General features: G+C 40.6%; 1 protein-coding gene across 1 annotated transcript in view; it reads right to left on the reverse strand.

The window, feature by feature from the left end:
- The window catches only part of STX12 (syntaxin 12), a 34807-nt gene continuing 7128 nt past the window's right edge, over window positions 1-27679 (reverse strand). The window contains exons 2-9 of the mRNA XM_077775682.1: window positions 23217-23286; window positions 21565-21664; window positions 14147-14284; window positions 10264-10307; window positions 8578-8683; window positions 4647-4719; window positions 2786-2868; window positions 1-1522 (exon numbers count right to left, since the gene is read on the reverse strand). Of these exons, the coding sequence (XP_077631808.1) occupies window positions 1430-1522; window positions 2786-2868; window positions 4647-4719; window positions 8578-8683; window positions 10264-10307; window positions 14147-14284; window positions 21565-21664; window positions 23217-23286 (707 nt within the window). The 3' untranslated portion in view covers window positions 1-1429. The remainder of the gene's footprint in view (window positions 1523-2785; window positions 2869-4646; window positions 4720-8577; window positions 8684-10263; window positions 10308-14146; window positions 14285-21564; window positions 21665-23216; window positions 23287-27679) is intronic.

Here is a 27679-nt window from a genome sequence, read left to right on the forward strand (position 1 = left end):
AAAGTTTTTAAAATGTTTATTTGTATTAAGGAGTGCAAGAGTACAAAGAAACTTAGGCATTTGGGCCCTTGTTTCCTTACTATTCACATTAGTTTGGTAAAAGGAGATTAAGTAACATTAAAGGGAATGGAAGAAATGAATATAAATAGATCCAGGGTAGCCCAATCCTCTAATTTACTAAAGGATGAACTGAAATTGGCCCAATACACATTTATGTGAGAGGCTACAGAAATCACATTCCTTTTAGCTGCTCTAGACCTGTGTGAAAAAGGGAAGTGGACAACATTTATATTACAAGACAGCAATCTTTTATCGAAACATTTTTTTTTGTCTAAAACTACACATGGAGATTAATCTCTTGTTCATAAATTAGGGTAAGTCTAACATCACTATTCCAAACCAGTATTATTTACAAAAACGAACCTTGTCTTTGCTTTATCACCAGGTTCACAGAACTAAATTTTAAACCAACTTCAGTCTAGCTTTTAAAATCTCCCTGCCATCAAGCGGCCAGCAACCCTTATGGTTAAGGGGCAGCCTTCTGACAGCAACATTCATCATCCACCAGGAGTGTAGAACCACAAGTGAACAACAACAAAAAGTTTAAATCATTCCAAACAATTCCTATCTGCTTTCCAAAAGCATGCTTTGTCTAATTCTCCCTTTCTATACAGACGGGGGAGAGGGACCCCAGAAAGCATAGTAATGTTAATTAAATTAACCTCTTAAAAAAGTGAGCAAGATGGTTTAGTGTGTGTACAGATAAACTGCTGTGGATGACATTAGCAGATAATAAAGTAAACCTTAAGCCCTATTAACAGGTACCCCAATAACTGGCCAGCTCACATAGACATTTTTAATCTGGATCAAATGTGCAATTTTTTTTTCTTTCCAGTTAAGTGCACTGCCAACATCTTTCAAGGCAGAAAGACAATAGGCTTCTTGGAAATTCAAATTAAAATGTTAAAAAATAAAACAGTACTGGCTTATTATATAGTTTCTGACAGATTCCAATGCACTGGGTATCAGAAAGTCATTCTATCTCAGTGGCTAGCGAAAAGGTGAATCTAGTATACACATAAAATGACAATATTACAAGACTGTAGTGTCACCTGTCAAAACAAGAACATCTAGAATGGAATTTTCAGTAAACACTTGGGATGAAGGGTGATCAGAATACAAGAGAAAGCAAAGTCCACATAAATTAATTCTTAATTGGCGAAATCAATAAAATGCATACATAAATTGATAAATACTGTCTCCATAGGTCACTAATTCCAAGGACTAGTTAGTAGTTATTTTCTAACTAAATTATTACAGGACATTCTGGTGTGTGCTCTCTTCTTGTGATCAGTTTCCTCTGGTAAGACTCCATGAAGCGTGTGCCCTTGAAAACAGCTCAGCAGAAGGCGGCTCTGAGGCAATCACTTCATTTATAAATTTGCCAGATAATAAATACCAAGATTACAATAATCACGGACAGGACAAGCACCAGGATACAGATCTTCTTGCGAGATTTTTTCTGAGGAGAAAAATATGTAAGGAGACACTCGTGAAACAAGGAGAATTGTTCATATCTGAGACTCCAAGATGTTCCGTAAATCTGCCTCCTTGTAATTCAATGAATTCTATCCATGCATGAATATGTACAGAGAGACATGCCCCAAATCTCGACAGTTATCAGCATGAGCCAGTAGTACGAGTTCTAATTCCTGATACATTTTTGTAAAGGGATTGTTTATACCTCTGCTGCTAGGCATTAGTTGTAATAAAATATTTGTGCATGTGTATTTTAATAAAGGTTTTATGCCTGTTATAAAATTTTATGTTTGTTGTAAAAAATACAGACAAGCAGAAAGAAAATAATCACCTACAGATAGAACTGCTGACATTTTGGTTCTATTTCCTTATGGTCTTTTTTATCTGTGCATATTGTTATTTGACAGAATTGGGATCACTTGGTATGATGTTTTTCTCACAACATTTTAGCATAAAAATTTAATCCCCACACAATGTAATATTGAGTGGATGTATAGAATTTACTTCGTAATTCCTTTACTGTCTGACACTAAAGTCGCCATCACTCAGTTTTTTAAAGGAAACAGTATTATTAAATACGGATTTCTTTAAGAACATTTCCAGGTAAAATACAACTATCCTAGGAACATGGAAAATGGCTGAAGTGCCGTTTATTTCTAAAAAGCCGTATAGCACCAAACAGAGAGGAGATGAAAAGGCCCTCATTCGGTGTGTTTGACATAAAGACCCAGATAAAAGATACAAATCCAGAGTTTCAGCTAATATACTTCATACAAAGTAGAACAATTAACTCCTACTTACTCATAGAAAAATAACCCCCAAATGATAAACCCCTGATTATTCAGAAATAGCAGTTGGAACTGATTTTATGTCCATCCTCTGTGGTAACAGTCAACATAAAGTATATGCAAAGTCCTACTTTGTATCTATTACGATACTAATCGAAATGAATTTTAGCTGCTCAGAATATAAAATTAGCCTTGTACCAGATTTAGGTATCATGCTAGCTTATGGGGTTAGCCTTGTAGCGATGAAGCTTCTGTGTAAGTTTATTCAAGGTTTGATATCTTTTTGCAGATTTCACTGCAGAGGGAAATACTAAAAACAGAACTGGGACAGCAATTATGACCACTTGTCTCCAGCTTAAGCCTAATAAGCAAAAGGTTGCTGCTGTTCTTATGTGTCAGTGAGCTGTGATGGCCCATCAGTCTGCAGCACAGTGACTTTCTTTGGTACCTGCTTTTACCTGATAGTAAGCAGCTCGCTGTAACTGATCAGTGGCTCTTTCTACATGTACTTCTGAGCTTTCCACATTGGCTTCTATGCTGTCTGCAAAGAAAAAGAAGGGCAGTGGATGTTTTTTACCACACTCAGATGTTTCAAGATGGCAAATTAAACACACTCCCGATGTTGTGGGTCCTGGTTTGATCACCACTGATCTAGCTATCCAGCCATGAAATCCAAAGTTATTAACTGGGAAAGAAAATAGCTCTATTCTTTGGAAATAAATACTGAACTACTTTAGTAGTGAAGGGTTATAAAGTATGCAACTCACCTACAAATGGTTCAGAAAAAAAGTTATGTATAGGGACAACTGGGTGGCTCAGTCGGTTAAGCGTCCAACTTCAGCTCAGGTCATGATCTCACGGTTCGTGAGTTCGAGCCCCATGTCGGGCTCTGTGCTGACAGCTCAGAGCCTGGAGCCTGCTTCAGATTCTGTGTATCTCTCTCTCTGCTCCTCCCCCATTCACACACACTCTCTCTCTCTCAAAAATAAATAAATAAACACTAAAATTTTAATTTTCTAAAAAAAAAAGAAAAATTATGTACACACATGTATATTTAGAGAGAAAGAGTGAGAGCAAATATAAAGCAAATGGGGTAGGAGTTACAAAGGAATTCCTTGTAGTCTTTTTATTTTTGCAACTTTTCTAAACTTGATTTCCAAATAAAGCTTAAAAAAAAGAGTTACTAATCCCAAAATTGTGCAAGTTTCTGGAGATTAAAGCTGGTAAGCTAACAGCTATTTCCCTAAATGGTTGAAGACTTATTAGTAAGAGGCTATGGCAAGTGAGGTGAGTACTTATGGGGATCTCACTTTATTTTTATTATTTTTTTAATGTTTATTTATTTTTGAGAGAGAGAGAGAGAGCAAGCATGAGTCGGGGAGAGGCAGGCAGGGAGAGAGACGCAGAATGTGAAACAGGCTCCAGGCTCTGAGCTGTCAGTGCAGAGCCTGACGCAGCGCTCGAACTCATGAACTGGGAGATCGTGACCTGAGCTGAAGTCAGATACTAACTGAATAAGCCACCCAAGTGCCCCATGGGGGCCTCATTTTGGCATCTACATTTGACAATATAAGAAAAGGGCTAAGAAAAGGAATTTAATAATTTTTATTATTTATTCAAAAATATTATTTATTTAAAATTATTTAAAAAGTATTATTTATTAGGAGTTTTTTTTTTTAACATTTATTCATTTTTGAGAGACAGAGTAAGACAGAGTGCGAGCAGGAGAGGGGCAGANACTGCATTTCTCTTTAAAAGAGTTTTTTTTTTAACATTTATTCATTTTTGAGAGACAGAGTAAGACAGAGTGCGAGCAGGAGAGGGGCAGAGAGAGAGAGAGGGAGACATAGAACCTGAAGCAGGCTCAAGGCTCTGAGCTGTCGGCATAGAGCCCAACGCAGGGCTCAAACTCATGAACCATGAGATCATTACCTGAGCTGAAGTTGAACGCCCAACCAACTGAGCCACCCAAGTGCCCCAAACTTAATAATTTTTTTAAAAATTTTTTAGCATTTATTTATTTTTGAGAGAGAGAGACAGGTATGAGTGGGGGAGGGCAGAGAGAGAAGGAGATAGAATCTGAAGCAGGCTCCAGGTTCTGGGCTGTCTGCGTAGAGCCAGATGTGGGGCTTGAACTCATGAACCATAAGATCATGACCTGAGCCGAAGTCGGACACTTAACCAACTGAACCACCCAGGCGCCCCCAAACTTAATTTTTAAACGGCATTCCTAAATTCCTAAGACACGTCTGACTGACTTCCTCATACACAAATACTACTATCAACTCACTTTACGGCAAAGATATTAATGATACATACCAATTAGATCACCTTGATCATGGATCATCATGGCCAAATCTTTAAATATCTGATTGACATCCAAAATGTCAGCCTAAGGAACACAAAAAATAATTAGCATTAGGCAATATGTTAGACAATTCAGTTCCTCTACTTAGCTAGACTTTTGGCTATACACATAACACATGTGTTTCTAAGACTTATAAATCAGGCTTTCTCCACAAACTGAACATGAAAATAATGTTAATTAACATTTACCGAATGCCTACCATGTGCCAAGAACTATCCCAGGTAGGTAATTCAGCACAGACTCTTAGAGCCTGATTGTCAGCTAGAGAGGACCCACAGTCTTGCTGTGTGAATTAACCCTCCACAGGCTTATACCATCTTGGGCCAGCCCCTCTAACATGGGGGTAATGATGGTACTCCTCTCGTACTAAAGCACAGAAGTACTAAGTAATTGATATATTTAAAGTTCTTAGAACTGAGTGATAAGCACTTCATAAGTGTTAGCTATTATTAATCATTACTTAGTTGGTACTCATGACAACAAAATGAAACATTACCCCCATTGTACAGAAGAGAAAACTGGGGCTCAGAGAGGTTTGATGACTTGTCCCAAGGTCTCAAAGATTAGCTAGTGGCAGAGCCGAGAGTGAAAAGTTCATGATATTTTCATTATGTTACTATGCCTCTATGATATTTACATTAACCATTCAGTAACTGTATGAAGTCAAGTATCATTGATAATGAGGCTCAGAGAGGTTATATAACTGGTTACAAAGCTTGTCAGTGAGATACTAACTATTGCAGCCAGAACATCTCTACAGCCTATACTCTTTTATTTTTCTTTTAAGAAGGCTCCACGGAGACCAGTATGGAACCTATCGTGAGTCTTGAACTCATGACCCTGAGAACAAGAACTGAGAGGAGATCAAGAGTCGGATGCCTACCCAACTGAGCCATCCAGGTGCTCCAAGCCCATCCTCTTTCCATTGCAATATACTGTTTCTCAGAATGCCACAATAAAAAACAATGCCTTGAAAGCCATGACTTCCTAATCATAGCTTAGCAAGACTAGTTCTTACCAGCACTTCAAAACCTCAATTACATGCTAAGAGTCTACTATAGTTGGGACAGTCTGCTAGTTGCTGTAGATACAAAAAGGCTTACTAGCTAGTTGGGGTGGAGTGGCGGGGGGTGGGATCAGTACTTTTCTTATAAGTCATTATATGGGAAGTGACTAATAAATAGTATAGTAAGGAATGCAGAGAAAGGCTTGCAGAAGAGGTAGGACTTGGGTTGTACCTTAAAGCAAAAGAGAAACTATATAAACAGTTAAAGAGCAAAGACCCAGTTTGGTTACAATACAGGTATGCAATTGTGATTTCTAATAAGAAGTATATATTTAGTCTTCACCCTGTTCCTGGAGCAGAGCTGCTAAAACCCTTGAAATTTCCTGAGTGATAAGAGAGACAAAATTCTCATTCAACCACACCTGAGCTTATGTTAAGAACAAGGCTGTTAGAAAGCCCCTCCGGATGGGGGCTGGGTGCCAGGGGAACCAACCTTGTCAGAGGGGCTGGAGGTTGACTCAACTACCAACAGCCAATGATTTAATCAATCTTGCCTACACAATGAAGCCTCTCCATAAAAATACTAAATGGCAGGTCTGAGTACGCTTCTGGGTTGGTGAGCACGGAGGTCCTGGGAGAATGGTGCATGCGGAGCATGTGGTGCATGCGGAGTGGGCACAGAAGCTCCTCACCCCTTGCCCTGTGTCTTTCTTCATTGGGCCACTCCTGAGTTGTAACCTTTTATAATAAACCAGTAGCCTAGTAAATAAACTGTTTTCGCAAGCTCTAAGCTGCTCTAGCAAATTAATCAAAGCCAAGGTCCTGAGAACCTCCAATTAATAGCCTGCCAGTCAGAAGCACAGGTAACAGCCTAGACTTACAACTGGCTTCCCAAGTTGTGGGGAGGGTGCGGTCTTGTGGGACTGAGCCCTTAACCTATGGGATCTGATGCTAACTCCAAGAAGATAGTGTCAGAATTGGGTTAAATTGTAAAACACCCAGCTGGTGTCACAAAATTGCTTAATGTGGATAAAGCCCACATGTTTGGTGGCCAGAAATATTGGAAGTGCAGTGTGAGAGTCGAGGAGACACAATTGTGTGCTGTTTTTCTGTTAGAAAGGGTTTGTGGGGCACCTGGTGGTTTGGTCAGTTAAGTGTCCAACTTTGGCTCAGGTCACGATCTCATGGTTCATGGGTTTGAGTCCCGCATTGGGCCAGCGCTGATGGTGTAAAGCCTGCTTGGGATTCTCTTTCTCTCCCTCTCTCTCTGCCCCTCCCCAACTTGTGCATGCGTGTGCACGTGCTGTTTCTCTCAAAATAAATAAATAAACTTAAAAGAAGAAAAAAAGAATAGGGTTTGTATAGAAGATGTAGGAAATGACTGGAGAGGGAAATCCAGCCCCAGGTAAGGCATTTGGACTTAATGCTGCTGAATTTGTGAAGTGCCTGCTATGTTTCTGACATCCGCCACCTTACACTCCTTTCCTTAGCTCCATGTCTCACTCTACTCTCTGCTAGGACAGTATTTCTAATGTCAGAGAACCAAGGTAATAATTGGNTGAGCCCTGTGTCAGGCTCTGTGCTGACAGCTCAGAGTCCAGAGCCTGCTATGGATTCTGTGTCTTCCTCTCTCTGCCCCTCCCCCCTCAAAAATACATATTTTTAAAAAATATATAAATATATAAAAATATATATCTATATAATAGAGNTGCTCTCTCTCTCTCAAAAATAAATAATCATTTAAAAAAAATAAAGAAAAACAGACACCAATGGTCTCTAGGGCAGTGAGTCTCTCTACCTTGAAGGTACATTATCATCACCTGGGAGGTTTAAAAAAAAAATCCACACCCAGGGCCTCTTGTGGATATTTGTCCCTTTTTAATATACAAAAAATAGGAATTACATACAATTGAAACTAATAGTTGGTGGGTAAGGGAGGACAGCTGGGCATTTGGGGAAAAAAAAAAATCTCCAAGTGACTCTAAGGTACAGTCAGATGAAGGTCATGGAGGAGCTCCAAGTTTCTCCTCTCTACGGCCCCCCTCCTGCCCCTGCCCCAAGGATGGCAGTATTATAGCCACATGGAGAAGAAAAATATTTAAATTTAAGAATATACTGGTCATGGCGTGCTTGGGTGGCTTAGCTGGTTGAGCATCTGACTTCGGCTCTGATCATGATCTCGCAGTTCACACGAGTTCGAACCCCGTGTCGGACTCTCTGCTGCCAGTGTGGAGACTGCTTCAGATCTCTGTCCCTCTTCCTCTCTGCCCCTCCCCTGCTTGTGCTCGCTCTCTCTCTCAAAAATAAATAAACATTAAAAAAAAAAAAAAGGAATATACTGGTCACTATATAAAGTTAACCTGAAAATCAGGTAAGAAAGGCCTCAAGACCTTTCCTTCAACCCCCACCTCAAAAGCTATTCCTGTTTCTCTGCATTGAACCCATATCCACAACTTGGGACCAGACTTTGGGAGGCATAAAAATTAAGCAAACTTTTCAGCCTGCTTTTATTCTGAGCTACTCAGACTAAGCAAAGGGGCTCTCTCCATAGAATCCTACCTGATGGAGAAGTTGGCACTGAGGTCTAGGGGCCAGTATTAACGAGCAATAAAATATATGTTTGCCGTGCTCTGTTCTTCGTGCATATTCTCGTGGACACCAAGTAAGATATGGTAATTGAAGAAAGGACTGGAATCTTGGGCAACATGGCCAGTACCGTCCTAAGAGTAGTTCAAATTCACCATGATTACATTGAGATATAATATAAAATCACATAAGGACGCATTTCTTGCTTTTTCATAATCACTGAGAGAAAATCTAAGTGAGTTAGAGTGCAGATACATGGAGTCAAACAAAAAACACAACCTGGCTCTCACCTCCAGCTGCCGAATTGCTGTTTCTCTCTCTTTAATAAGTTCCAGATCCTGTTCGGTGATGGCCACCTCATCCTCCTGGCTCTGCATCTGGTTCCACTCCTCATGGCTGCAAGGAGACAAGCACATTAGCTGATTCCTCCTAAGGTGTGCATGAGAGACCTACATCATGTCTACTACCAGCAGAGCCTATCCAAGGACGTCACCAGGGCTCCACACTCCTCTGGTATCAAGACAAAAAAGTCCTTGAGGGCCACATTCTTCCTATCTGGAGGCAAAGAGTTGATAACACCAAGAAAACAAGTCTCAGCTTCCATGGGCAAAACAGAGATGAAGCAGGATTATAAGGGACGGGACTCCTTGCTGTTCTGCAGTTAGAGGTACACAGGCTACAATCCTGCTAGGGCTTCTAGACATGGAAAGCAGACAGAGGCTTGAAGTCAGTGAAGCATACTGGCCCATCCTCTCTACAGCACTCTCAAAGTGCAAGCTCTGTTGGTCTCCTGGGTACTAAATGGGTGGAGGAGAGCAGGCTAAGTGATCTGTCAGTGCTTCTCCAATTAGTCTAACAAAATCACATCCTCTGGTTTGCAGAACATTCCTTGAGGTTACGCTTTGGGTTAAATGCCTCTTCAAAGAAAACTGAAGTAAAAAGCTAGTGAAATGTTTTAACTCTTTCTTCTTTTCAGGTACCATATTTAGAAAAAAGGCAAACTACATATTATACGAGACATAAAACACTTTGGAAATGCAGTATTAAGGGTTTTTCCAATAGCACGCATAAATCAGACATCATCTCCACTGTATTTAAAGAGTTTTCTCCATGCACTAGAGATACAAAAGTGAATTTTTTTTTTAAATTTTTTTTAACGTTTTATTTCTTTCTAGGAGAGAGAGAGAGAGAGAGACAGCGTGAGCAGGGGAGGGTCAGAGAGAGAGGGAGTCACAGACTGAAACAGGCTCCAGGCTCTGAGCTGGCAGTCAGCACAGAGCCCGACGCGGGGCTCGAACCCACGATCCGCGAGATCATGACCTAAGCGAAAGTCGGACGCTTAACCGACTGAGCCACCCAGGCGCCCCGATACAAAACTGAATAAAAACAGATTCCACCAGGCACATCTTTGAGGCGCTCACAGTGTAGTGGGGAGAGACAAATATGTGTCTATGACAGAGCATTTTTAAGTTCTGAATTAATACCACAAATACCTTTCTATGCAATTAGTTAATTCAGTTTGGAGAAGCGAAAAAAGAAGATGTCTTTCAGATGCGAATTGTTTCCTTTTCTCTTGTACTGCTCCTAAAAGAATGAGTTGCTTCCGTGTTAGAGATGGGTAAACAGAGACCCAAGAACTTTGAAAAACTTAAATCTGAATTAGAGGTAAAATCTGAATCTGTACATTCGTGTATTCATTCTTACTCCTAGGGAGGCCAAGTTCTCTTCCCACCACAAAGACATCAGGGATTTCTTTGGCTTTTTTATTCACTTTGGAATTATTCCTTCCCTAATTCAAAGATCTTAGAAAAGCCCATGGTTTTGACTTTTTATTTGGTGGATTATAAATTACCCACCCCATGTCCGTCTCCCTTTATTTTTCCTTCTTTTCTGTATTGATTTTTAAAATGAGATGTAAGTAAAAAGTACAGAATCCCATCTCCACCAGCCAGCAGGCTGTATGGATAATTCCTTACCCATCAAATGAGACGAGCTGCTCCTCTCTGTGCCTCTCCTCCGCCTAGAAAGCAGATGGCATTATTGCTGCTGTTATCCAGAAATATGTCACAGACAGACACACAAAACTTCCTTTGCTACGGTATAAAGAAGCAACATCCCTTGGATCCAACAAGATCTGTACGATGGCACAGGGCTCTGGAATCCGTCTCGACTAGGAAATGGGTGTGAAGTAGCTGAAAGCAAATCTGGGCTCAGAACAGCATCCCTACTGATCAGGACAGAGAGAACACGGGTAGGAGAGAGGAGTAAACAGTAATAGTGATAACCTATCTTACAATCCATACGGAGGCAGAATAAGGAAAGAGTTGAAAAGTTTTCAACTTGAAAACAAGGAAACAAACTTTCAGAACATGTAAAAAATGTTTTAAATGGACATTTATGGCACATCAGGCACTAAAAGTGGCAGACTCAGTTCAAAAATCCGTCTAAGGCACATATTAAAAACAAGTTAAGAAAAATTTTAAAAGAGCAATCTATTCCCATTTTTAAAAGCTTCCCTTTTTACAGTAGCAATAATTAAAAGAACAAGTGAAATGGAGACAATTTCAAAATTCGACCCACCCAGAGGAACACTGTGAGGTGTTTTTGTTGTTTTTAAATTTTCACTCTTTCCCCAGATCAAGAAACAAAACATTGTCAGCGTCCTGTCCTCAAGCCAACCTATGTGCCCCTCTGCAATTACAGCCCCCTCTCTGCTCTTAAGGTAATACTGTCCTGACTTTATGATGATCATTTTCTTATATTTTTAATATAGTGATATGTATCCATATTTAATATCATTTTACCTGAGTTTGAACTTCACACGAATGGAGTTACAATTTGTATTCTTTCACGCTTTGACCGGATCATACCAGATTGGGCCAGAGCCATCTGGATGCTGAATGTCACTATTGTTCATACATTTTCTTACTTAGCTATGTGACAGTATTGTATGTGAACATACCATAAGCATTTATCTCTTCTACTACAGACGAACATTTGGAGATTTACAATTTTTGACTGCTACAAAAAATGCTGCTATAAAAGCTTTCTGGAGTCTCTAATAATTTTTAAGTGTAATATAGGATCCTGAGATCAAAAAGTCTGAGAAACTAGTGTTCTATTGAGTTGTATCTTTTTCATATTGACTCAGGAATTTTTCTTTCTTTTTTTTTAATGTTTTATTTATTCCTGAGAGAGAGAGAGATGCGTGAGCAGGGGAGGGTCAGAGAGAGAGGGAGACACAGAATCCAAAACAGGCTCCAGGCTCTGAGCTGTCAGCACAGAGCCTGATGCAGGGCTCAAAACCACGAACCGTGAGATCATGATCTGAGCCGAAGTCGGATGCCTAAGTGACTGAGCCACCCAGGCGCCCCTGAGCACACAGGAATTTTTTCTATATTCTGGTTACTACTCGTCCCTTGTCAGTTATACATATAATAGTATCTTCTCCCTGTTTGTGATTTATCTTTTTACATATTTACCACTTTCTTTGCTCTTCATTTCTTTTCTTTTTTTTTTTTTAATTTTTTTAAATTTATTTCTAGGAGAGAGAGAGAGAGACAGCGTGAGCAGGGGAGGGTCAGAGAGAGAGGGAGTCACAGACTGAAACAGGCTCCAGGCTCCGAGCTGGCAGTCAGCACAGAGCCCGACGCGGGGCTCGAACCCACGAACCGCGAGATCGTGACCTAAGCGAAAGTCGGACGCTTAACCGACTAAGCCACCCAGGCGCCCCTTTGCTCTTCATTTCTTTCTGCTTTCCCGACTTCCCTTCTGATCTTCCCTGAGATTGCCTTCCTTTGGCCTAAAGTACATTTTTTAGAATGTTCTTAAGTAAGGTATGCTGAGAGCTAACTCACTTTTGACTAAAAAATGTCTTTAATCAGCCCTTATTCTGGATATCTATTTTCATGGGGTTTAGAATCCTAGGTAGGCAGTTACTGTCCTTTACGACATTAAAGACAGCCCTCGACTGGCTTCCACTGTTGATATTGAGAAATCAACTGCCAATCCAACTATTAAATCTTTGAAGGTATTCTATTGTTTCCCTGACTATTTTTATAATTTTCTTTGGAGGTTTTTTTTTTAATAATTTTATTTATTTCTAGGAGAGAGAGAGAGAGACAGCGTGAGCAGGGGAGGGTCAGAGAGAGAGGGAGACACAGACTCTGAAATAGGCTCCAGGCTCTGAGCTGGCAGTCAGCACAGAGCCCGACGCGGGGCCCGAACCCACAAACTGCGAGATCATGACCTAAGCGAAAGTCAGACGCTTAACCGACTAAACCACCCAGGCGCCCCTCTTTGGAGTTTTGAAGTTTCTCTCTAATGTAGCTAGATGAAAATCTTTTCTTTATTCTTTTTGAGATTTGTTTGGCATTTTGAAACTGCAGATTAGTGCCTCTCATAAGCTCTAAAATATTACCAGCCATCATCTCTTCAAGTATCACCTCTGTTCTGTTTGCTCCACTCTTATTCTGAAGCTATTGAAAATTTAAGAATGTCGAGGGGCGCCTGGGTGGCTTAGTCGGTTAAGCGTCCGACTTTCGCTTAGGTCATGATCTCGCGGTTCGTGGGTTCGAGCCCCGCGTCGGGCTCTGTGCTGACTGCCAGCTCAGTACAGTTGTCTTCTAATTCTAATATATGAAGTCTTTGTAGGTCTATTTCACCTCACTGTTGTTCCCAATACTTCTTGTTCAGAGTTCTTTCTTTGTGTATTTGGTTATTTTTAACGCTGTGCTGCTCATGCTTCAAAAATTGTTTCAGGGTATTCTTTCAGGGCTAGGATAAAAGTGTCTAACAAGATAGGATTTGTATTTGCTTCTGCCTGGCACCTAAGTACTCTACCAATCCAGAACTACTCAAAGCTTGAGGCTTTGGGGCCATTCATGTAGTATGAATTTGGGCAGTAAATTTGCCTCAAGGTTCCTTTGTGGTACAACATATTGTCTGGAGTTCCCTTCTCTCCCGCTGTCCTCCACTACCTGCTCAGCTCAGTGCTAATGCAATCTTTTTGTGGAAAAGAAGGCTTACTTTTGGCATACCCATCCCTAAAAGGATATAGCCTTTTAGGGTCCAGTTTAATTGGGAGTAGCACCTTCTTTTAGATTCTCCACCTTGTGTGGACTCTGCATTTTGACTTTTGTTCCCCCTCATGCCATAAAAACATCAAAATTAAAGTTCAAGTCTGTCCTCAGTAAATGTACTCCATGCAAAAGCAGTTTCAGTGCTTGGCTTACCTCTCTAAGGATTCTCACCTTCTCTTAGATTTTGACCTTAATATTTTCATGGGTCTTTTATACTTCTGATGAAATTTAGTATTAGTTCATTTCAAAGAGAGGTCCAATCCAAACAACCTAGCCTGTTATGTTCTAGAAAAGAGGTTGGTTCATTGTTTTTCTTTTTTTAAGTCTTTAACTTAAGACAAATGTAATAAAAAAGAAAATATATGCAATTCTACCTGTCACTTTTTCGAATCTTTGTGCATATTCCTTTCTAGTCTTTGGCCACATGCATACATAGTTTATTTTATTTTTTATTTCATTTTTTACTGGAAGTGGGCTCCTCACCCAATGTGGGGCTTGAACTCATGATCTGGAGATTGAGAGTCACATGCTCTACTGACTGATCCAGCCAGGCGCACTGCATACATATGTTTTATATAGGTTGTACCAACCTGGAATTTTCACAACAGCTAATGTCTCTGTTTATTATCACTGAGGTGTGTGGTGTGGGAGGGATAATAAACAAAAGCTAATGGTCAAAATGGTCAGAGTTAGGAGGGGAAAGAAAAAAAAACCATCCAGTAACATGGGAAAGAATGTCACAAAACTGCAGAGGTCTTCTTTGGGGGAATAAACTTACCGAGAGACGAGACCCAGCTCTTGCTCTGGCAATACTCTCCTTTTCCTTTTCAGACACCCTTCTCTGCACAGCCTGGAAGTTATTTAAGGCTGCAGAGAAGTCATTCATGAGGCGTTCTTTCTGAAGTTTCTGCTGCCGCTAAGGAGATAAATAAGGACTTGAAATTTCACATGAACCTTGAATAATTTGGTTTTAATTCCCATTAAAAGCAAAAGTATTCCCCCTAAAGATTTCTAACCAAAAAAAAAAAAATTACTATAAACTAAGCTCTTCCTTAAATTAATAACGTTCTTCGCTAATTTAAATCCCTCATTAATACCATAGGCCAAGTCCGAATTTTTCTTCTTTCATTCTGACAAACCTGGAAACTGTGTGTCATTTACCTTGTAAGGTAATCTCAGAGGGAACTGCAATTGAGAATTTTGGTTCCCTGGAGAATCTAAAAGCAGAATAAATAACTTTAGGCTCAGAATGAACCCCAAAGAGATTATTTTACGTTAAAATGTTAAAACTATTCATCTATATGGAGTTCATAGCTTCCCCCAAACTGTAGAATCAGTTTCCTTTATATTGTAGTGAGGCTTAAAATCTTTGAGAATCTGAAAACCACCTTATTACAGGCTCTTTTTGCTAAGCTTACTGATTCTATGTCTCAAAAAACACACTGAGAGGGCCTGCTATGTGCTGGGAACACAGAAGCGAAAACTCATCACTGACCTCAAACAGCTTACCATCTACTTACAGAGAAAGGATACAGACACACATGTTACAACTCATTATAACTTCTGTAACCAATTAGTACTATAGGAGTTTAGAGGCAGGTATAATCAGTAAGAACTCAAGTGGCCAAAGAGGGCCTCAAGAGAAGGAAGAGAAAGGTCTGAATAAGTCGATGATAAGGTAAGGTAATCCAGGTAAGAGAACAGGGTGAGCAAAGGCATGGCAGTAAAAACTTGAAGAGGATTTACAAGGAGATAGTTTGACTAGAACCAAAGGTTTCTTCATGAGAATAGCTAAAACCCAGAACTGGGAAGACAGGGAAGGGGCTGACCATAGCAGGCTTTAAATGCCAAGCTAATGAGTTTGGGATTCAACTTCTAATTTTTTTTAATGTTTTATTTCTTTCTGAGAGAGAAGGAGAGACAGCATGAGCAGGGGAGGGTCAGAGNAGGATTTACAAGGAGATAGTTTGACTAGAACCAAAGGTTTCTTCATGAGAATAGCTAAAACCCAGAACTGGGAAGACAGGGAAGGGGCTGACCATAGCAGGCTTTAAATGCCAAGCTAATGAGTTTGGGATTCAACTTCTAATTTTTTTTAATGTTTTATTTCTTTCTGAGAGAGAAGGAGAGACAGCATGAGCAGGGGAGGGTCAGAGAGAAAGGGAGACAAAGAATCCGAAACAGGCTCCAGGCTCTGAGCTAGCTGTCAGCACAGAGCCCGATGCAGGGCTTGAATCCACCAAACGTGAGATCATGACCTGAGCCGAAGTCGGACACTTAACCCACTGAGCCACCCAGGCGCCCTGGGATTCAACTTCTATAGAACACAGAGCAACAGAAATTTCTGAGCAAGAAATATGATGGGTACAAAATGATAATTTAGAAAAAGTAGTCTCCCACAATGTACAAGATGGAATGGAAAAAAGAAACAAGTCAAAAGGAGTCTTGCAATATTCTAGGTTAAAGGTTAGGAGGACATTGTATCAGTAATGGGAACGCAAAAACATGAGTTTAATAAATATGAGTTAGTGACTGGGTGTGGAGCAAGGGGCTAAAGTCACAAAGGACTCAAATATCGCACATGGGAGAGTTATGGTACTACTGAAAGCAAATTTAGATGAAGAACCTTTTCCCCCTTTTCTGGGATTTTTTGTTTTCACATAAACATTATAACAGTAAGTGGGAAAAGCCACCATTCCATAATCTCACTATCCAAAAATACTTTTTTTTTTTTGAGTAGGTTCCATGCCCAACATGGCACTTGAACTCACAACGCTGAGATCAAGAGTTGCATGCTCCACTGACTGAGCCAGTCTAATGCCCCACTTAAAAAAATACTCTTTTAAGGATATCATAAACATTTTCCATGTTATCATACTCTTCACAATTATGGTCTTTTGTTACATAATTTTCTACCAGGTTGATCTAGTAAATTTTATGTAAACATTCCTTCTAGATTGTTCCCAGTTTTTAACTATTACAAAGAAAGCTAATGTGAGGGGTGCCTGGGTGGCTCAGTTTGTTGGGCATGTGACTTTGGCTCAGGTCATGATCTTGCAGGGTTTGTGGGTTCGAGCCCTGCATCAGGCTCTGTGCTGACAGCTAGCTCAGACCTGGAGCCTGTTTCGGATTCTGTGTCTCCCTCTCTCTCTGACCCTCCCCTGCTCATGCTGTCTCTCTTTCTCTCTCTCTCTCAGAAATAAATAAAACCTAAAAAAAAAGAAAAAAGCTAATGTGAGCCCCGCTGTAAGTGCTAATATTAATACAGTGCTTACAATGCACCAGTATGGTTAGAAGTACTTTACATAATAACTCAATCTATACAACAACCTATAAATTAGGTACTATATATATTTTACAGATCAGAAAGGCACAGAGAAGTTAACAATTTGCCTAGGATCACACAGTCAGTAAGTGGCAGGGGTAGACTTTAAATACAGAAAATCTGTCTCCAGACTATAGCTTTTTTCCTTCAAACTTTTTTCCTTAGGATAAATTTGCATGAATGGGAACATTAGGTCAAAAGGCACAAACTTTTTTATGATAATAAGTATTATCAATCAGCTTAGTTAAGGGGTTTGGGTCAATGGGAAGAATTTAGTATAAGACAACACGTTACATTTTTGATGAAAGAAGTAAAGTGGGATATTAGAACAGGAATTGGCAATATGGGCCTAGTCCTTACAGGTTAGGGGCTAGGGCTGGGAAAAGATCTGAGGGTCAAGTTCATAAAGGNCAGGCTCCAGGCTCTGAGCTAGCTGTCAGCACAGAGCCCGATGCAGGGCTTGAATCCACCAAACGTGAGATCATGACCTGAGCCGAAGTCGGACACTTAACCCACTGAGCCACCCAGGCGCCCTGGGATTCAACTTCTATAGAACACAGAGCAACAGAAATTTCTGAGCAAGAAATATGATGGGTACAAAATGATAATTTAGAAAAAGTAGTCTCCCACAATGTACAAGATGGAATGGAAAAAAGAAACAAGTCAAAAGGAGTCTTGCAATATTCTAGGTTAAAGGTTAGGAGGACATTGTATCAGTAATGGGAACGCAAAAACATGAGTTTAATAAATATGAGTTAGTGACTGGGTGTGGAGCAAGGGGCTAAAGTCACAAAGGACTCAAATATCGCACATGGGAGAGTTATGGTACTACTGAAAGCAAATTTAGATGAAGAACCTTTTCCCCCTTTTCTGGGATTTTTTGTTTTCACATAAACATTATAACAGTAAGTGGGAAAAGCCACCATTCCATAATCTCACTATCCAAAAATACTTTTTTTTTTTTGAGTAGGTTCCATGCCCAACATGGCACTTGAACTCACAACGCTGAGATCAAGAGTTGCATGCTCCACTGACTGAGCCAGTCTAATGCCCCACTTAAAAAAATACTCTTTTAAGGATATCATAAACATTTTCCATGTTATCATACTCTTCACAATTATGGTCTTTTGTTACATAATTTTCTACCAGGTTGATCTAGTAAATTTTATGTAAACATTCCTTCTAGATTGTTCCCAGTTTTTAACTATTACAAAGAAAGCTAATGTGAGGGGTGCCTGGGTGGCTCAGTTTGTTGGGCATGTGACTTTGGCTCAGGTCATGATCTTGCAGGGTTTGTGGGTTCGAGCCCTGCATCAGGCTCTGTGCTGACAGCTAGCTCAGACCTGGAGCCTGTTTCGGATTCTGTGTCTCCCTCTCTCTCTGACCCTCCCCTGCTCATGCTGTCTCTCTTTCTCTCTCTCTCTCAGAAATAAATAAAACCTAAAAAAAAAGAAAAAAGCTAATGTGAGCCCCGCTGTAAGTGCTAATATTAATACAGTGCTTACAATGCACCAGTATGGTTAGAAGTACTTTACATAATAACTCAATCTATACAACAACCTATAAATTAGGTACTATATATATTTTACAGATCAGAAAGGCACAGAGAAGTTAACAATTTGCCTAGGATCACACAGTCAGTAAGTGGCAGGGGTAGACTTTAAATACAGAAAATCTGTCTCCAGACTATAGCTTTTTTCCTTCAAACTTTTTTCCTTAGGATAAATTTGCATGAATGGGAACATTAGGTCAAAAGGCACAAACTTTTTTATGATAATAAGTATTATCAATCAGCTTAGTTAAGGGGTTTGGGTCAATGGGAAGAATTTAGTATAAGACAACACGTTACATTTTTGATGAAAGAAGTAAAGTGGGATATTAGAACAGGAATTGGCAATATGGGCCTAGTCCTTACAGGTTAGGGGCTAGGGCTGGGAAAAGATCTGAGGGTCAAGTTCATAAAGGTGACAGAGAGCTCATAAAAGTAGATAAGCTCCTGAAGGAGAAAGTAGAGACAAAGAAAATTAGAGGGTCAATGGCAGAGCCTTGGGACACGCCCACTTCTAAGAAGACAGAGTCAGAGAAGGAGGCTGAGACTCCACCTAAGAAAAGAGAAAAGAGGCCAGCAAGGGATACCAGAGTTGGGGGACAGACTGAAAGGGGATCATGGAAAGAAGAAAGTTTCAATATAGACAGGATGGGGTGTTTCAAATGAAACAGAAAAGTGACTAAACACTCAAAAAAAAAAAAAAAGTGACTGGATCAGTTGGTTAAGCGTTTGACTCCTGATTTCGGCCCAGGTCATGATCCCAGGGTTGTGGGACTGAGCTCTGTATCAGGCTGAACACGGAGCCTGTTTAAGATTCACTCTCTCTCTCTCCCCAGCCCCTCTTCCCTGCTTGTGCTCCCTTTCTCTCTCTAAAAACAAAAACAAAAACAATAAAAAACACCTCAGAAAAGGCCACTATATTTGGCTACTAGAAGATCATTGATGATGATACATGAGTGTGAAAAAAGACTGAAAGGAAAGCAGGACGGCAGCAAAAAGATGGTGGTAAGGCTAAGATTGATTAGATGAAGAAAGACTCGAAAGGGAAAAAGGTATTCAGCACAACAGGAGAAGGGAATCAAGGAATCACAATTGTAGATCTATTCTGTGTTCTTAATGATCCGAGATAATGGAAGGGAACAACGGCATGCATGACCCAAAAATAGCTTCTATTTGATTTTTTTTTTTTGATAGATTTAACTTTCTATTTATTTTTGCTTAGGCTACTATTTAACTCTTCAGTACTTACAAAACTCCGTTTTCATCAAATCCTTAAACTCCTTTTTCATTACTACTAGAACCATCCACAAGTGTGTATTCCCTAAGTGCCCAGCTGGGAAGAGGAAAGGGGTCATTTTGGAGCAATATGGAGATACTGGATGGCAAGGGGAACTGGTCCCTAAGTGAAATACCAGTATGAATAACAACTGAGCAGCACACAGAAGGATAACCAAAGGTGGCTACATTAAGATTACGTTTTATCATAGCTACTTTGTAGCACAACAACAAAGCTTCTAGTCTTGGCTCCTCTCTTGTGCAAGGGGGCGCCCAAACTCCAAAGACTAAACATAGGCTTCAGGTATGGGTTAAACTCGTGTTGTCAAACTTTTTTGATGGAGACATGCAGTAATAATGAGACATCTTGGGGGCCCGTGGGTGGCTCAGTTGGCTGAACATCTGACTTGATTTCCGCTCAGGCCCTGATCTCAAGTTTCATGAGTTCCAACCCCACCTTGGGCTCTGCTTGGGATTCCCTCCTCTGCCCCTCCTCAGCTCGTGCATGAACACACCTACCCCCCCAACCTCTCTCTCTCAAAACTAAATAAACAGACATAAGAAAAAAAAAAAGAATGTGACATCTTAACCTAGTACCGTATATACACATATGTAGGAAATGAAAGCTTCCTGTAATAATATTACCCTTTATTACATGGCATACATGTAATTTTTTAAATGTTTTTATTTATTTGTTTGTTTTTAAGTGTTTATTTATTTTTGTGAGAGAGAGCACAAGGGAGGGGCAGAGAGAGAGAGACAGAGACAGAGAATCTGAAGCAGGCTCTGCACTGACAGCAGAGAGCCTGATGCGGGGCTCGAATTCAAAAACCGTGAAATCATGACCTGAGTAAAGCTGGAAGCTTAAGTGACTGAGCCACCCAGGTGCCTGTTTCATTTTTTTAAATGATGATCACAGCACACTAAAATTATTTCATGTCCCTCCTAGCCACAACTCAGAATGAAAAACAATCCAGAATAGGGAAGTTGTAGGTCTCATCTTTAGAGCCATCAGAGATAGAACATCATAAAAAAATTCAATAATAAAAAGCAAAATAAGCCAAGTGCTCCCAGGGACGGTACAGAAGCTAAAAGCAAAATGGAATCACAGTAGGCTAAAGCAGATGGAGGTTTTTCTTCCTGGAAGAGAGGATCTGAGGCAGACCATGAATGACAGGTAAGAACAGGTCAAACCACAAGAAAGAAGGAGGTGCACTGACTGCAGGGATGTGTGAAGAAAAGGCCTGGCACTTCAAGGGAACAATGAACTCCAGTAAAAAGTATGTGTGTTTTTTTTTGTTTTGTTTTGTTTTATTTATTTCTAGGAGAGAGAGAGAGACAGCGTGAGCAGGGGAGGGTCAGAGAGAGAGGGAGTCACAGACTGAAACAGGCTCCAGGCTCTGAACTGGCAGTCAGCACAGAGCCCGACGCGAGGCTTGAACCCACCAACCGCAAGATCATGACCTAAGCGAAAGTCGGACGCTTAACCGACTAAGCCACCCAGGCGCCCCAAAAGTATGTGTGTTTTAAAGGATTTCAATGACCACTGAATAAAATAACTTGAAAAGAGACATCGTTTCCCCTGAGCATTTCTTCAACCTGAGACCTATCAGTGACTTATGATGGGACATGAAAGTCACTGCAAAATATAAAGGAAAAACATTCGATTGAAATTTATAGAGACTGAATACAAAACAAACTAGGATCACCAAACGTAAAGCCACCAGCTAAACCCCAGAGATGCAAACACTGAGATTCTTTTTCAGTTAAGCTGATGTTATCAATATATTCATATTATTATTAAAAATAGCAGCAGACATTGAGTACCTACTAATCTCCAGGCACTCCACAGATCTGGTGCATACATTCTTCCTACTGTCACAAAAATCCCATAACCCCATTTTACAGATAAGGAAACTGAGGGTCAGAGAAGGTCTACCTAGCACCAAAGGCCAAGTCATTTTTGTTTCACACGCTGCCTTCCCATTAAAACAAAGTCCTTTCCTGTTCAACACACACACACACACACACAGCAGAAAGTACCTACCTGTTCCGAAGCAGATAAGGGAAGAGGCAAGGCCCCTAACTCCTTCAGTAACTCATTCGTTTCCTTGGCAAGCTGATTCGTGGAGTGCTGTAACTGCTGCCTGAGAGAGAACAGACACGATTCAGGGTATTTCCACTGTTCGAGAGCTGTCACACTTAGTACCAGCTTGTGCTCACAGCACCTCGCGATGCAGGGAATGGAACGGTACTCAAAGGAATGGGTTCCTAGAGGCCCAGGTTCACACACACTCACACACTCACACTCACACACACACACACACACACAAATTCCACAAATACAACTCAGTCAAAAACCCACTTCATGTCACTCAGGAGAAAGAACGTGCCTCAGTGAAACCTACTGATCAGGTATTTTAACTCTTTCTGGAGACAAGGAAAGCCTTGGCAGTTCTGATGGAAATTTAAGAAGAGCAGCTGCCCGCACACCTCGGTCGAACAGCCGAACACATTAGCTCTCGCAAAACTCTAACGCTGACCTGCCAGGCAGTGCTGTGCAGCTGCTGCCTGTCACAGGCCACTGCCTGGAGACAGAAGCCAGACATTGGGGGCCAGAGGAAATACGCACTAACAGCACAGCTTCCATCCTAGAGAGCAACCTCCAAAGATCTACTCCCACATTCTTGCTTAAAGCTGGTGCTTTTTCAGCTTTGTACTTGGCTCCCTACTGTCCTTCATGCTTGAGTCTCTGGCTCTTCCCTCCAAAACAAAGAAGCCCTGGACTGGGTAAAAACACATATGTGTAAGAGGAGGGAAATTAAAAAGGGAAGAATATGCATCATATTAAGTGGGACTGGAGAGTAGTGGAAACCCAAAAAGAGCTCCTTTGAGTCATGGTTTCCTCTACTCTCTCGCCATTTCTACAAAGGTTTTGAGGGAGGACAGAGAAACCACACTACTAATGAGTACTGCCTTTTCACTGCAAAGGGACCTCCAAGATTAAAAAACAAGGGAGTCAAAAACAAGAGGCAGTCAATCAGGAGCCTGAACCTCACAGACATGACTAACACATCCCAGATTTTTCACATCTCCCTGGAAAAAAGCTCAAAGTAGGAAGTCAGTCTCTCACTTCATACCTTCAAGGACAGGAAGCAAAGAATATCCTTCAGTATATCTTAAAGATGAAGAATAAAACTCTGAAAGCAGAAACGGGGTCAAGAAGGATATAATAAAAAGATTCATGAGGTCCTACTAGGTCCTACTACCAGTCCATTCTCGTCTGCCTCAGATGCCCCTCCGGTCATTCCGAATACATTTTTCTAGTGTTTATAGGTAGACATCCCACGAGACTGGATGACCTCTGCAGAATTTCTGGGGTCCTGTGCCAACAAGGAGGCTCACTTAGGCAGAATAAAGTTTAATAGTGGTAGGAGTTCCCTTCTCTCCTTCCTCAAATTCCTAAACTGCCCAAGGAAGAAAGAATCAGAGTTCAAGGATTTTGAAAGGCAGTGGAGACAACAAACCATGAATGTATGTTGTTGCCCCTCTTCTAGATCCAACTCTTACATCATGTCCCACTGCCTGTCATTCTGACTGCACAGACCTGAAACCTAAGTAAGGTGTCACACAGTAAGGATAGTAAGTGCGTCCTCAAAGGGCCCTCACCGAACCCAACCTTGTTAGGAAGCTACTCACAGATTTTCCTGTAGTTTGCTGGAGTCCTGCTTAGTTCCTAGTTGGCTCATCAAATTCTTTATCTGAGCAGCTGGGGAAAGGGGAAAAAGATTTATTTAAAAGAAAAATACACTCATCATGAGCAGCACCCTACTTCTCAGATCGCTGGTCTCTCTCCACATCCTGAATAACTTCATGCAATTAACAAAAGCATGCTGTGATCAAAACTTTGGCATATACATTCCCTTCTAAAACTAATTACAAGGGTCGCCTTTCTCCTAAGGAGTAACTAGGTCACCAAGTAGAGGGTGGTAGCTTCGTTCATTATTCCCAAAGAACTTCCAACATTTCCCAGGTTTTCCATGGCACTGGTTTAAAATTTCAACAGCTTTGGAAGGGGCCGTAACACCAAATATCAACTCAGAACAATTAAAAATTTAAATTCATAATACAAGAAGTTTTCTATAGCAAACATTTTGGAAAACACAGTGTACATTTGTTATCAATAATAAACTACCATCAGGGCACCTGGGTGCCTCAGTCTGTTAAGCCTCCGGACTCTTAATTTTAGCTCATGCTCTCAGGGTTTGTGAGATCGAGCCCCATATCAGGCTCTGCGCTGACAGCGTGGAGCCTGCTTGGGATTCTCTCTCTCTCTCTCTCTCTCTCTCTCTCTCTCTCTCTCTGCCTTTCCCCCACTCTTGCTCTTGATCTCTCTCTCACAAAATAAATAAACATTTTTTAAAAAGAAATTAAAAAATAAAACTAACACTTTAAAGAGATAGACAATAAGTATACATCTGGTGGTGATAAGTACTATAAAGAAAAATAAATTCAGGCAAGGGCTGGAAAGACAGGGCAGGGAGAGGGTACTAGTTTACATTGGGTGGTTAGAGAAAACCTCTCAGAGAAGGTGACACTGAGAAGAGAGCTAAAGGAAGTGAAAGATCAAGCTACACAAATATATGGGAGAGAAGCTTTCTAACAAAGGGAGAGCAGTAAGTCAAAGTCCCAAGGCAAGAGTGCTTCTTGTGAAGGAGGAACAGTGAGGAGACCATTGTGGCTAAAGTAGAGCAAGCAAGAGAGAGGTAAGAAAAGTGGCCAAAGAGGCAGAGGCCAGATTATATGGGGCCTTGTAAACTAGAGCAAGGACTTCAACTTGTAATGAAATGGGAGCAAACGGCATATCATAATAACCAGAACTCAAGCCCAGGGCAAATCCGATGGCTATATTCTTCATGCCACATTATGTTTTTTTCAAAAGGCTGACGCTTAAAGGAAATAGAATGGAGTAACACAGGGCAGGCCGCAATTCCAGTGTTCCACTTAGCCCCACCCTGCTTATCTGATAACTCCCTAAGTCAATAGCTCTCTGCTCCAGGTAGGCTGATGTCCTTGCTCTCTAACCTGTTCTCTTCTCAACCCTCTCCCACCTTGGGGAACATTCCTGTGTACTCACCAGAGTCCAGCAGAGTGCCAGGCACCCAGTGGGTACATAAGTCATTGCTGGCTGAGTTAATCTCCTTTTTATATCATGACACTTTATTTAAGACAAAAGATATGAATGAACATGAGGTAGGAATAATTGAGACCTGACCTCTAAGCCAGATGTGACCACTAACTAGATGTATGGCACCAACTAAGTCATTTCATGTAGCTGGGTTTCTTTTCACCAAGTGTACGTGATATTTAGGTTTGACTCGTATATACTGAGTACTAATGTTTGTTATAATACTATTTGTGGGGGTGAGGTATTTTTTTCCTCATAAAATCTTGTTTTTTCTTTATTTTCTTTCTTTTTTTTAAATGGGTTTTTTTTTTTTTTTAATTTTTGAGAGAGAGAGAGACAGAGTGGCAGCAGGGGAGGGGCACAGAGAGAGGGAGACACAGAATCTGAAGCAGGCTCCAGGCTTTGAGCTGTTAGCACAGAACCCAATGCAGGGCTCAAACTCATGAACCACGAGATCATGACCTGAGTTGAAGTCAGATGCTTAATCGACTGAACCACACAGGCACTTCTTTTTTCTTTTTGTTTAAGTTTATTTATTTATTTTGAGAGAGAAAGAGAGAGCACTAGTGGGGTAGCGACAGAGAAAGAGGGGCAGACAGAGAATCCAAGCAGGCTCCGTGCTCTCAGGGTAGAGCCCGATGTGGGCCTCAGACCCCTGAACTGTGAGATCATGACCTGAGCCAAAACCAACTTTAAGTTGGTCACTTAACCAACTGAGCCACCCGGGCGCCCCTCTTCATAAAATCTTTACAACTATGTGAGGACAGAATGATCTCTGAGTACTCCCATCACTCCTCAGTGCTAAAATTCAACAACACGAATAAGCTGTGGTCCCAGAACGATACTATGTAACCAAGGAGTGCTTTCGGCAAGCCAGAGTTTGGCTTAGAAAGTTTCCACATGTGTACAAATGAGACTGGATGGAGTATGTGCCTCAGGAGGGCAGGGACCACATTCTACTCATTTCTGTATTTGTAACCACACACACACACACACACACACACACACACACCCCTCCAGAAAATAGTTGATTGAATATATGATGACACATTGAGGTAGATCTTACAAAAAGTTCAAGGAAACCGAGCTCATATCGTTGACTGTCTTTATAAAGTAGAGCACTCTCTTAGAAACTCTAGAGATATGTCAAAGTATCAAGTTATTAATCATCTATCAAAACTTCTTAGGGGCGCCTGGGTGGCTCTGTTGGTTAAGCATCTGACTTCAGCTCAGGTCATGATCTCATGGTTTGTGGGTTCAAGCCCTGCATTGGGCTTTGTGCTCAGCCAGCTCAGAGCCTGGAGCCTGTTTTGGATTCTGTGTCTCCCTCTCTCTCTCTGACCCTCCCCTGCTCGCGCTGTCTCTCTCTCTCTCTCAGAAATAAATAAAACATTAAAAAAAAAAAAAAAACTTCTTAAAAACCAAGGGCGCCTGGATGGCTTAGTAGAAGAACATGCATGCAACTCTTGATCTCAGAGTTGTAAGTTTGAGCACCATGTTGGGTGTACAGATTACTAAAAAATAAAGTAAACTTTCAACATTTTATTAAATACCCTAGAGAGCATTGGGAATTTTATAAAACATAGGGAAAATACCAATTAAAAATCAGCTGTTCTTTGTGTATTCTCAGCTGAGAACTTTTTCACCTAGATTTCCCTGACTTCTTTTGTTTGTTCGGGTTACCTGAATTTGTTGGGGGAGGAGGACTTTTATAAGGCCATTTGCTAGCTAAGCACCAGAATTAATCTATGCCTCAATCAACTCTTTCTAAATTCTTGAATATCAAGATATTTTCCTAAAAGTTTCCAGCAAGACTTGGGTATCAGATAACCCAAACTCAATTCATAAGGAGTAGGGTCTTACTTTACTAGAATCCAAAGAAACTGAATTTTTTGTACATTGCCCTTCATAACCACCAACACCAGGGGTTTATTAAAAAATAATGACTCAGGGCGCCTGGGTGGCTCAGTCAGTTGAGGCTTCAACTCTTGATTTCAGCTCAGGTCATGATCTCATGGTTCATGAGTTTGAGCCCCATACTGGGCTCTGCACTGACAATGTAGAGCCTGCTTGGGATTCTCTCTCCCTCTCTATTTCTCCTCCCCTCTTGCTCTCTCTCTCTCTCTCTCTTTCTCTCAAAATAAATAAAAAGAACATTTTAAAAGTTTTTTTTTTTTAAATAATGACTCAATGAGGGGTGTCAGGGTAGCTCAGTTGTTTGAGCATCTGACTCTTGGTTTTGGCTCAGGTCGTGATCTCATGGTTTGTGAGCTGGAGCCCTGCATTGGGCTTTCCGCTTTGGGGATCCTGCTTGGAACTGTCTCCCTCTCTCTTTCTCAAAAATAAATAAATAAACATTAAAACAAAAATAATCATTCAATGAGCCATCTATTTTACACTGAAGAATTTCATCCCTTATGAGCCTAAAGCACAAAAAGGAACAGAATGTTCACATACATAGTTATTTTCACTGGAGTGTATTTAAAATGTCAAAAAAGAAAGTGATGCCTTTGGAAAGATTTTTATAAAAATGGATTGAATCTAAAAGGGTTTCCTGGCCATCTTGGCTAACGAGAAAACCCCTTTTCTAAGCATTCTAATAAATAAAAGTTTTACCTTAGATTGACATGCTACAACCTTTTGGATGATAAGAATCCTCTATGAAATGCTACATTATTCTGAAAACCAAATGACTCAGCCAAATGTAAAGACAAGTCCTTCAGTTCTGTGTAAGCAATTTTGTTATTTTTAAAACAAGACCTCAATTTCCATCACTGACATCTTATTTTTAAAAGCATGTCCTGGCTAAAACTTTTATGAAGACTACAAAACACATCAATTTATTATACATTACAGCTGATATCCACACTATGAACTACTCTAAACTGAACACTCTTTATGTAGTTTCAGCTGGTATCAGCTTTAAGCACAATCTGAATCTCTCAATGAACCTTAATCCAAATCAAGGTGTAGT

The sequence above is a fragment of the Crocuta crocuta genome, unplaced genomic scaffold (assembly GCF_008692635.1).
Source record: "Crocuta crocuta isolate KB4526 unplaced genomic scaffold, BGI_CrCroc_1.0 scaffold127, whole genome shotgun sequence".
Taxonomy (NCBI): Eukaryota; Metazoa; Chordata; class Mammalia; order Carnivora; family Hyaenidae; genus Crocuta; species Crocuta crocuta.